This window comes from Schistocerca piceifrons, chromosome X, assembly GCF_021461385.2.
Source record: "Schistocerca piceifrons isolate TAMUIC-IGC-003096 chromosome X, iqSchPice1.1, whole genome shotgun sequence".
NCBI classification, from domain to species: Eukaryota; Metazoa; Arthropoda; class Insecta; order Orthoptera; family Acrididae; genus Schistocerca; species Schistocerca piceifrons.
The window spans coordinates 900,499,490-900,512,073 of NC_060149.1; the positions used below are offsets into that span (position 1 = coordinate 900,499,490).

The 12,584-nt window shown below is 41.8% G+C and overlaps 1 protein-coding gene across 2 annotated transcripts in view; it reads left to right on the top strand.

Moving 5' to 3' along the window:
• LOC124722551 (7-dehydrocholesterol reductase) overlaps positions 1-12,584 on the top strand; it is a 131,250-nt gene that overhangs the window by 51,335 nt on the left and 67,331 nt on the right. For both annotated transcript variants that reach the window (XM_047247692.1, XM_047247693.1), the window contains one exon: positions 5,223-5,461. In XM_047247692.1, coding sequence (XP_047103648.1) covers positions 5,223-5,461 — 239 coding nt within the window. The remainder of the gene's footprint in view (positions 1-5,222; positions 5,462-12,584) is intronic.

The window sequence follows — 12,584 nt, forward strand, 5'->3', positions numbered from 1 at the left end:
TCCTACATGATTGCTATAAAGTTTTATTCAGGTAAAATGCTGCACTAGTCTGATTCATATAGATTTTATTTTAATTTTGTTTTCCTCTTCACTGTTATTTAAACAGTATTGTTTCATGAAGTAGCTATATGTAAAGTATTAATTAGTTATTAATGATAAGTAATTACCTCTAACCTTGGTCTGGTTAAGACAAATTCATTTTTTAGGCCTCAGTGTCATGTTGAAGGTGAGCCAGACATAATGTACCTATCACTTGTTAGAATTTTTTTTATTTTTTTTATTTATTTATTTTTTTTTTTTTTTGAGAACAATGTATTCTTGGCAAACCGTTAAAGTTGAATTGAATGATGGACGTCATATTTCCTTAAATCCGCAGGACACTGAAACAAAAAGGAAAGGAAGATGAGGCTAGCATTCTGTCAACAACAAGGCTATTACAGCAGGAACACGTGTTGAGGTTAGACATGGATGATGAAAACTGAAATCGTCCCGGAGATTGCCATAAGTCATTTAGAGAAACCACGGAAAATCTAAGTCTTGATGACGAGACTGGAATTTGAGCATTACTTCTTCCAACATACCTTTTAGTGTGTTGGGACGGAGCCATTTCGTTGGAGTGAAAAATAATGAAACGAAATCAACTTGAAAATATCAAACGAGATGATGGTACAAAATTATTCTTTTCCTCCCAATTCACGGACTAGGAAAATTTAATTTTAAATACATCTTCCATAAAGTAACAAGGCGTATCACGAACTTCGCAAATGTGTTCCAAACAAATAAATCATCCATAATTCAATAGATGTAAGTTTTTTGCTACTGTCATGAAAATGCATTTATTTAAAATCAGTAGAGCAAGAAAGCTTCTTCCTTACTGAGTCGTTAAAAATGTTTTAAGCTCATCCCCTATTCTCCAAAATTTGTTTCGTTTTCCTTTACACGTTGTCCAGTAAGTGCAAGTGGGAATGTTCTGATTATATCACCGAGTCAGTAGAATATATCGTAATATTGCTCAGAAAGCTCTGGTCAACGATATTAGGTTTGTACGCTCATCTCCTCGGAGTATTGCAGCAATTTAAATCAGTTAACAAAAGCAAGTCTTCCGGTCCAGACTGCATACCAGTTAGGTTCCTTTAGAGTATGCTGATGCAATAGCTCCACACTTTACAATCACATACAACCGTTCGCTCGACGAAAGATCTGTATCCAGAGTAGAAAGTTGCGCAGGTCACACCAATATTCAAGAAAGGTAGTAGGAGTAATCCACTAAATTACAAGCCCATATCATTAATGTCAATATGCAGTATGATTTTGGAACATATATTGTGTTCGAACGTTATGAATTACCTCGAAGAGAACGGTCTATTGACACGCAGTCAATACGGATTTAGAAAACATCGTTCTTGTGAAACACGAAGTGTTGAGTGGTATTGACAAGGAATTTCAAATTTATTCCGTGTTTCTAGATTTCCAGAAGACTTTTGATATTGACCATACAAGCGGCTTGTAGTGAAGTTGCGTGCTCATGGTATATCGTCTCAGTTTTGTGACTGGATTGTGATTTCCTGTCATAGGGGTTACAGTTCGTAGTAATTGACGGAAAGTCATCGAGTAAAACGGAGGTGGTTTCTGGCGTCCCGCAAGGCAGTATTATAGGCCCTTTGCTGTTCTTTATCTATATAAACGATTTATGGAACAATCTGAGCAGCCGTTTTAGGTTGTTTGCAGATGTGGCTATCGTTTATCGCCTAGTGACGTCATCAGAAGATCAAAACAAATTGGAAAACAATTTAGAAAAGATATCTGTATGTGTAAAAGTTGGCAATTGACCCTAAATAACAAAAAATGTGAGGTCATCCACACGAGTGCTAAAAGGAATCCGCTGAACTTAGCTTACACCATAAATCAGTCGAATCTAAAGGCTGTAAATTCAACTAAATACCCAGGAATTACAATTACGAACAACTTAAATTGGAAGGAACATATGGAAAACGTTGTGGGGAAGGCTAACCAAGGACTGCGTTTTATTGGCAGGACACTTCGAAAATGTAACAGATCTGCTAAAGAGACTGGCTCCACTACGCTTGTCCGTCCTCTTTTAGAATACTGCTGCGCCGTGTGGGACCCTTACCAGATGGAATTGACGGAGTACATCGAGAAAGTTCAAAGAAGGGCAGCACGTTCTGTATTATTGCGAAACAGGGGAGAGAGTGTCACTGAAATGAACTGGATTTGAAGTGGAAATAATTAAAACAAAGGCGGTTTTCGTTGCGGCGGAATCTTCTCACGAAATTTCAATCACGAAATTTCTCCTCCGAATGCGAAAATATTTTGTTGACGGTGACCTACATAGAGAGAAACGATCATTATAATAAAATAAGGTAAATCAGAGATCGCACGGGAAGCTATAGGTGTTGGTTTTTTCCTTACGGTGTACGAGACTGGAATAATAGAAAATTATTGTGAAGGCGATTCGATGAATCCTCTGCCAGGCACTTAAATGTGATTTGTAGAGTATCCATGTTGATATAGATGTATACGACGATCTCAGTTCAAATACTGTAGTTGACAGCATTCCATCCGTTTATAAGCAGATTTCAGGGAATAAGATGTCCATCATTCAGTTTGTCCATATTAAATTTTCTAAAGGATATTCGTTTCATAAAACTCAAACGTACCACTTTTGGAAAATAGAGCTGGTGTGACACGTCAGAAACACTCAAAATAAATCGCTTTTACGATTGTTCTTCAGTGCTCCAAATGGTTTTAAACGTGGACGTACTGCTTCGTTTGTACTTAAGGTCTTTCTATTTTATGCAAATAGAGGGATGGTTCCTACTATAAAACAACGGCCGAATAACTGTCCCGTTGTCATCAAACTTGATCTGTAAGTATGTAACTGCCTGTATAGGATTGTTCGCAAGTACCTCTGGCGTTTCAGAAAATGATTGCGGGAAAATGCAGATAAACAGAAAACTGACACATATGAGTGGAGGAAGCACCTCTCCAAGGTTTTGACTCACATTACAGACGCTCAGTATGTGACTCACATTACAGATGCTCAGTATGCGGCTAGCATCGATACACACGCAGTTCACTGAAGGCGTTGGAGTTGCGCTGTAACAAAACTACGGTTCGGGAGCTGTGGTACACTGCTTAAGTGACGTAGTAAATGGTAGGATTATCGACAGAATTGGAAGCAGTGGTAGGGAAAGGAACATGAATGAATGCGTAAAAGAGAAACTGGGTGACGACCATTTTTGTTTGTTTCTTTGTTTGTTTGAGTTGCGCATAATTAGAATAGCGCATCATTGAATGTTAATCTGTTGTGTATTTTAATTCCTTACACACTAAAAAATTGCATTTCGTAAGTAGTGGAAGTTAGCTGATCGTGTAACTTCTGTGCTTTTATATAATCAAAGCAATTATTTTTGGTACAAGTGATATATATAATTGTTGTTATTTTGTACTCAGAAAGTAATTTATCATGATCAAAGGCAAGAGTTTCCTATTATTACTGATAAATGCGAAAGTTGTATATGAATAACAGAACATGTTTTATGTAAGTTCGACGAAGTATTGAAGCCATGTTTGATAAATTTTTTGTTTTGCAGTTTTCTTAATTTTACCTTTTTGTTGTGGAAAAATCTGTATTCTTTCTTTATCTTTCTTACAATATCTCTTTGTTTAAAGTTACAAATCAACATTTTTGGAATAAAATCTGAATTAAACATTGAGAAGTTCAGTTTTGCTATAAATACTGTTTATTTTTAAGTGACAAGAGGATAACTATGTAGAACAAAAATGTATGTTACGTAGCCATTTATATTCCCTCACTCAGTTTCTAGATGGTTTACCGCTTCTGGTATTAGGAGAATCTAGTAAGACAGTGATCGCAGATGTAAAGAAAGCGATCGTTATTAGATGATGCCCGATGAGTACGTAACACACGTAACGTAGAAGTAACACGGGTACGACCTTAACTGAAAAAAAACTACTAGGAAAGCTACCGTTGTCTACCCATATTTCTGATAGTCTAAGGTAGTCTGCGGTAGTGTTACAACTCTGTTAGTGACACAAGTTGCCCATGAAGGCGCGTCAGCAGCCTGCTTTGGAAATCTGTTAATTAGCTTACCCGTCTGAAGGCGGATGCCTTGTCTACGTGTAGTGACGTGCCTCCCTCCTAGTGCAATTACACCACGGCTCGGAACTTGGAGAGATGCTCTATCCACTGATATCAATCATATTTCTCAAACTCTCCAAGTTTTCGCGCAGTCACCTTCTGGAGTCTCGGAGGTATTTACGAATATCCTTTGTATCTGCCACCTCCTTCCTGATTCCAGCTATTGTTCACAATAAGCGAAGTCTTTTATGAAAAATTTGAGAGAAACGAAGAGTACAATAAAATTTTCGTGTAGAGATGGCTCCAGGTCTTCTTGTCCTGAAGCTGAAATTTTCACATTTCAGGTCTTCATGGTTGAATTGATCTAAATAATTTTGAAGATCGTTGATGCAAAATTTTTGTTGTCACGTTAATACATTTTGTCACATTTAAGTATATCATACAGTGTTTTGAATTTTCATATTACCAAAGCTGAAATTACATTGTTCGCCCAAAATACAAAATTACGTCCGATCGTATCAAAGGCATGCTTACTACTAACTCACTCTGCTGTAATAACCACATAACAAAGAGTTTACAATTTTTCTTGACAAATGAATTTCTATCAATTTCGATCATTATTTCATAAATGAATCCAGAAATAAACGTAATAAACAATACTAGATTGCGTAATTATTAACAGATATTTTAAGTGTGCCAAATAATTCTGTAATTTCAAATTTTTCTAAAAAATAATTTTAACTTTACATTCAGAACTAGTATTTGTCGATAATAACATCCAAAATAAAGTAATTCCTTTTCACAACTGTTAGTTTGGAATATAACATATTGTGTATAAAATCATACGGAAGTTTTGACAAATGCAACCGAGATAATACTGACCTGTTCAAAATTCGAAAAATAATACTGGTATCGACAACTACTGTTGAGGAAAAGTAATGTTAGAGGAGGATGTGCCGTTACACCCTGCACACGAATTACTTTTTTTGTTCTTAAATTGCAGTACCACGATATGTCCGATATGTCTGTAAAATCTATCTGCAGATGAATAAAACTACTAGTACGACACGTGACGGGCTGTGACGGGTATGTGTTCCAGCTCAACGGCGTAGCGTACTACGTGACAACCTTGCTGGCGTTCTCGTGCCTGCTGGCCTTACGGCCGGACCTCGCCGACGCAATTCATCAGTCACATCCGGAGCTGGTGGGGACGCTCAACCTGGTAGCTCTGGCTCTGTGCCTGTGGCTTCTGATCGACGGCAAACGTCGCGCCCAGTCCGACGACCCCCCGCGGCCAATAATGTACGAGTTCTTTCGCGGCATGGAGCTTCATCCCAGGTAAGACGACGCCGTCCTGCACTTTCCGCCTCAAATGAGATGAAGGGTTTGTGATACACGGCAGAGGTACTGACAGTTACGGAAATGCATACAGTCTAAAATCAGTTTATCACAATGTATTGGGTTGGTACGTAAGTTCGTAGCGTTATTCTAAAAGTTTAATAAACACACAGATACACACAGTAGAGACTTTAATCATCAGTAATATATTCTCCTTCACTATTAACGACAGTCTGACAACACTGGAGTTACTTTTCTATTCCGTGACTATATAAATGACGTGGTTTTGAGGCGAAGACATCGTCGAGCCATGATCGGAGGGCATTTTAATCCGGAAAGAAAGTTCGTTGGAAGTTGTTCGATAGCGGAAAAGGTGAAAATCTGAGGGCACAAGATCAGGTGAAGAAGGGGATGCGCAATTACGAGGGTTGTTCAATAAGTAATGCCCTACATTTAAAAAATGCCATTAATGTACATAGACAAACGTCCTTTTTGGTGCTTTACATTTGATGTTTGTTCTGTCCGTCGGTGAAGTTTAGAACCGATCTGGCAGGATGGCAGAGCCGTAGTGCAGTGTAAAAATGGCGCTTACATACGACTCACGTTACAAGCAGCGTGCTGTTATTGAATTACTGTGTACAGAAAAAGAAACCGTGGTGACCATCCACAAACGTTTGTGTGCAGTTATGGCGATGCTGCAGTTGTTAGGAGTACATTTGGGCGATGGGTAAAGAAAGCTACAGCCTCAGGAAATGCAGAAATAGAGCTCCATGGTCAGCCACCCGCGGGACGTTCTGTCACAGCCACTGCTCCAGATTTGCTGAATGGCGCGGATGCCATTATTCGTGCCGATCAACTCGACAATGGGCTCTACAGTTGTCGGTCAGCATTGGAAGAGCGTGTGCAGTGATCGAGGCCCTCGGATATTCAAAGAGGTGCTCACAGCGGACTACAAGATTTAAAGACAGGCCATTTCATCTGAATTGTTGGAGCGTTTTGAGACTTACGTAGAGGCCTTTCTCTCACGGATCGTTACGAATGACGAAAGCTGGGTGCACCACTTTGCGCCGGAAACAAAAGCCAGTACATATAGTAGCATCATCCTCATTCACCACAAAAGAAAAAATTCGAGACAACCTCCTCTGCCGGAAAAGTCGTGATGATAGTGTTCTGAGATTGTGATGGCGTCATTCTCGTGGATGTGATGCCAAGAGGGTCAACCATCAATCCAGAGGCATACGTGAAGACAGTGAATAAACTCAAGAACCGTTTCCGACGTGTTCGATCGGACAAGGATCCAGCAGAAACCTTGCTACAACACGATAATGCACGCCCACACACGTCTGAGAACTCGGGAATACGTCACCAAATTGGGTTGGACATAATTGCCACATCCACCCTACAGTCCAGACCTGGCACCCTCCGACTTCCATCTCTATAGGCCGCTTAAAGATTCTTTATGGGGAATACACTTTGAAGATGACGAGAGTGTCAGTCATGCAGTGAAAACATGGCTACTCCTGCAGTACAATAGCTTTTACCAGTAGGGAATACATGCTCTTCCACAACGTTGGCGTACGGGCGTAGAACGTGATGGAGACTACGTAGAAAACTAGGACATGGACAAGCCATGTTGATGTATATCGTCAATAAATTCTGACTCTTAACAATAAATATATTCTGAGAAAAAAAATGTGGGGCATCACTTATTGAACGACCCTCGTACTTCCCAACCCAACTCCTGCATAGTGGCTTTTTTTTCCTTTTTGGTGGGTCTCGCAGAATGCAGGAGGGCGTTATGTGGAGTAACATCACTTCACGCATTCTTCCTGGCCGTTGTTCTCAGACTGTGTATGCAAGACGTCTCAGTTGTTGACAGTAAATGCCAACCGTGATGGTTACACCTCGGGAAAGCAATTCGCAGTACACCACCCCGTCGCTGTTCCACCAGATGCACAGCTCAACCATTCCTTTCCTTTGCTTATGTTAGCATAAAAACACTATTTCTCGCCCCCAGTATCGATACAGGGTAGGAATGGTCGGTGTTCTTTACGAGCTAGTTCAAGAGGAGCAAACAGAGTCCCACATATGGTTCAAATGGTTCAAATGGCTCTGAGCACTATGGGATCTGTGGTCATCAGTCCCCTAGAACTTAGAACTACTTAAACCTAACTAACCTAAGGACATCACACACATCCATGCCCGAGGCAGGATTCGAACCTGCGACCGTAGCGGTCACGCGGTTCCAGACTGAAGCGCCTTTAACCGCACGGCCACACCGGCCGGCAAATATGGTCACCTGGTGATTTTGTCTTAGAGAACGCGGTACCAATACACCCGATTTTTGAGCCTTCCCCACTGCATGACGCTCTACATCTACATCTACATACATACTCCGCTATCCACCATACGGTGCGTGGCGGAGGGTACCTTGTACCACAACTAGCATCTTCTCTCCCTCTTCCACTCCCAAACAAAACGAGGGAAAAATAACTACCTATATGCCTCTGTACGAGCCCTAATCTCTCTTACCTTACCCGCCTCTGAATTGCTTCTATGCCCTCCCTCAACCCGACCTGATAGGGATCCCAAACGCTCGAGCAGTACTCAGGAATAGGTCGTATTAGTGTTTTATAAGCAGTCTCCTTTACAGATGAACCACATCTTCCCAAAATTCTACCAATGAGCCGAAGACGACTATCCGCCTTCCCCACAACTGCCATTACATGCTTGTCCCACTTCATATCGCTCTGCAATGTTACGCCCAAATATTTAATCGACGTGACTGTGTCAAACGCTACACTACTAATGGAGTATTCAGACATTACAGGATTCTTTGTCCTATTCATCTGCATTAATTTACATTTATCTATATTTAGAGTTTGCTGCCATTCTTTACACCAATCACAAATCCTGTCCAAGTCATCTTGTATCCTCCTACAGTCACTCAACGACGACACCTTCCCGTACACCACAGCATCATCAGCAAACAGCCGCAAATTGCTATCCACCCTATCCAAAAGATCATTTATGTAGACAGAAAGCAACAGCGGACCTACGACACTTTCCTGGGGCACTCCAGATGATACCCTCACCTCCGATGAACACTCACCATCGAGGACAACGTACTGGGTTCTACTACTTAAGAAGTCTTCGAGCCACTCACATACTGGGGAACTAATCCCATATGCTCGTACCTTAGTTAGGAGTCTGCAGTGGGGCACCGAGTCAAACGCTTTCCGGAAGTCGGGCTCGGTGGTGAAATGATCACAATGCATCACATTTACCAGCTCTCGAGTACAATGACTTGGATCATTGTGGATTAATGCGTTTAAATGATCTTCACCAAATCCTGAAAGTCCTCCTGAACGCAGAGAGCCACTACTGTCAAAAAGATCCTCCTTAAAACGAGAAAACCATTTCCGTAGTGCGGTCTGTCCAGTGGCATTATCCTTATACAAGGCGCAAATGTTTCTAGCTGCCTCAGCTGCTGTCACGCCTCTATTGAACTCAAACAAAAGAATACGTCGGAAATGCTCCGATTTCTCCATTTGGCACTCCATTTTCTAGCTTCCACGTCTCCCCCCCTCCCTCTATATACAAATGACAAAATGACAATATTTGAATTCAAATAGTAACAGTGAACTACAAAGAAAAATGACAATCGATAAAAAAAACCACGGCAACCGGAATAACAACATGCAAAATAAAAACGCTACCAACTTATGTACCAACTTAATAAACAGTTTTCAATGCCATACAAAAAATTAGGTTTATTTATTACAATCGGAGTATATTTTATACAGCTGTATTTTTAACGGTGTGTCTTCTTTGCTTTTGGGCATTTTCGTATGTATTATCTTATTTTGATGTGTACCTCACGTTTGTAAAATCTAATTCGTGAGAATACTGTCTCATCATCATGTACCCAAGTTTTCCACACAGCACACATGTGATCAGCTGCATTATATTCAATATGTATTTGTAGGTATTATTCAGGTATTCCCTCAATTAACATATGGTCACATAAAACGTAACGTAGAAGCTAAATAACACAACTACAGAAAACAATAGCTATGGCGCTTCCATAAAATATTGTCAGTTTTATAACTTGATATTTATGGTATATCCAAGCGTCAAAGCCGGCTGGAGTGGCCGAGCGGTTAAAGGCGCTACAGTCTGGAACCGCACGACCGCTGCGGTCGCAGGTTCGAATCCTGCCTCGGGCATGGATGTGTGTGATGTCCTTAGGTTAGTTAGGTTTAAGTAGTTCTAAGTTCTAGGGGACTGATGACCACAGCAGTTGAGTCCCATAGTGCTCAGAGCCATTTGAACCATTTGAACCAAGCGTCAATCGTAAGTAGAATTTGATACAGTTGACAATATTTTATGCACACTCCTTAAGCTGTGGTTCCTGTAATTATTTTATTTGAATAATACGTCATGTTTTATACATATGTATGTTAATTGACAAATATTGTCAATTGTCAATTGTGCTGTGTGGTGAGCATGTACATGAAGATAAAACAATTCTGGCGTGAAATACATTGTAATAAAACTTACTTTCATTGCAATAAATAAATAACAGATGAAATTCGGCCAGGTGTTCCCCAAAAATTAGATTTATGTTGGAAAGGTGAAACTTTTCACGGCCAAGAAGTGCAAAATTGTGCTTTTTCAAGTAAAAAATTTAGTTACACAAACTAGTTTTCGGCTGTTGCGCCATCATCAGGTACAAATATAAGTATGTGGTGCAGGAAACTTCGTTGGATCAAAGATTTTAAACTAATGCATGTACAGGGTATCTCTGTTTCCAGAGATGAGAATGTTATTGTTAGAGTAGGAATAAAACAAGGCAGGTATTTCACTGTAAGTGCAATGTAAGATTATTTTACTAAGATAAAATATGTAACACATTAACTAATAAAGTACAGACAAATTACAACAGTTGTACATACACTCCTGGAAATGGAAAAAAGAACACATTGACACCGGTGTGTCAGACCCACCATACTTGCTCCGGACACTGCGAGAGGGCCGTACAAGCAATGATCACACGCACGGCACAGCGGACACACCAGGAACCGCGGTGTTGGCCGTCGAATGGCGCTAGCTGCGCAGCATTTGTGCACCGCCGCCGTCAGTGTCAGCCAGTTTGCCGTGGCATACGGAGCTCCATCGCAATCTTTAACACTGGTAGCATGCCGCGACAGCGTGGACGTGAACCGTATGTGCAGTTGACGGACTTTGAGCGAGGGCGTATAGTGGGCATGCGGGAGGCCGGGTGGACGTACCGCCGAATTGCTCAACACGTGGGGCGTGAGGTCTCCACAGTACATCGATGTTGTCGCCAGTGGTCGGCGGAAGGTGCACGTGCCCGTCGACCTGGGACCGGACCGCAGCGACGCACGGATGCACGCCAAGACCGTAGGATCCTACGCAGTGCCGTAGGGGACCGCACCGCCACTTCCCAGCAAATTAGGGACAATGTTGCTCCTGGGGTATCGGCGAGGACCATTCGCAACCGTCTCCATGAAGCTGGGCTACGGTCCCGCACACCGTTAGGCCGTCTTCCGCTCACGCCCCAACATCGTGCAGCCCGCCTCCAGTGGTGTCGCGACAGGCGTGAATGGAGGGACGAATGGAGACGTGTCGTCTTCAGCGATGAGAGTCGCTTCTGCCTTGGTGCCAATGATGGTCGTATGCGTGTTTGGCGCCGTGCAGGTGAGCGCCACAATCAGGACTGCATACGACCGAGGCACACAGGGCCAACACCCGGCATCATGATGTGGGGAGCGATCTCCTACACTGGCCGTACACCACTGGTGATCGTCGAGGGGACACTGAATAGTGCACGGTACATCCAAACCGTCGTCGAACCCATGGTTCTACCATTCCTAGACCGGCAAGGGAACTTGCTGTTCCAACAGGAAAATGCACGTCCGCATGTATCCCGTGCCACCCAACGTGCTCTAGAAGGTGTAAGTCAACTACCCTGGCCAGCAAGATCTCCGGATCTGTCCCCCATTGAGCATGTTTGGGACTGGATGAAGCGTCGTCTCACGCGGTCTGCACGTCCAGCACGAACGCTGGTCCAACTGAGGCGCCAGGTGGAAATGACATGGCAAGCCGTTCCACAGGACTACATCCAGCATCTCTACGATCGTCTCCATGGGAGAATAGCAGCCTGCATTGCTGCGAAAGGTGGATATACACTGTACTAGTGCCGACATTGTGCATGCTCTGTTGCCTGTGTCTATGTGCCTGTGGTTCTGTCAGTGTGATCATGTGATGTATCTGACCCCAGGAATGTGTCAATAAAGTTTCCCCTTCCTGGGACAATGAATTCACGGTGTTCTTATTTCAATTTCCAGGAGTGTAGAAGAACATAATTGAACAATAAGCTTTGGTGACACTTTCGAAAGATGTGGCTGAAAAAATAATCTTGTCTTTAATAAATCATAAATTAAATAGTTCCTAAGTTAATATATCACATATTTTATCTTAATTAAATAATCTTACAGCAGTACAAAATTTAGAATGGAGTTTGGGGATAACTGCATAGATTATTTAGATCTAACTATAGACATCAGTGACCTTACTCATACTTTCAAGATTTATACGAAGTCTAACACCACGGATAAGGTAATACCAGTCAATTCTCAACACCCAGTAACCCATAAACATAATAGCTTCCGTTCTATGATACATCACCCAAACCCATCCCCATGAGTGAAGCCAACTTCCAAATGGAATTAAACGGTATCAAACAAACAAACCTTAGTGGACTTCATAATGCACAAAAATCAGAAACAACAGGTGTACTCTCTTCTTTACTCTGTCCTCAACCCACCACCTCAACAGTGCAATGAATGGTGCACAATTCCATACTTAGGAAAAGTCTCACTCCATGTAACCAGAAAGTTTAAATCGAGGAATGTAAAACATCATTTTATGTGCACAACAATGTTGGACACTTCTTACTCAAATGGAAACACAGCACTCCAGCTTTGTAAAAGAGTGGAATTTAAAGAATTACTTGTAACTGTGGCAAATACCGTGTAGGTGAGTCTGGCAGGGAAATATATACCCACATGAAGGAACACCACACAAGTTGGAAACT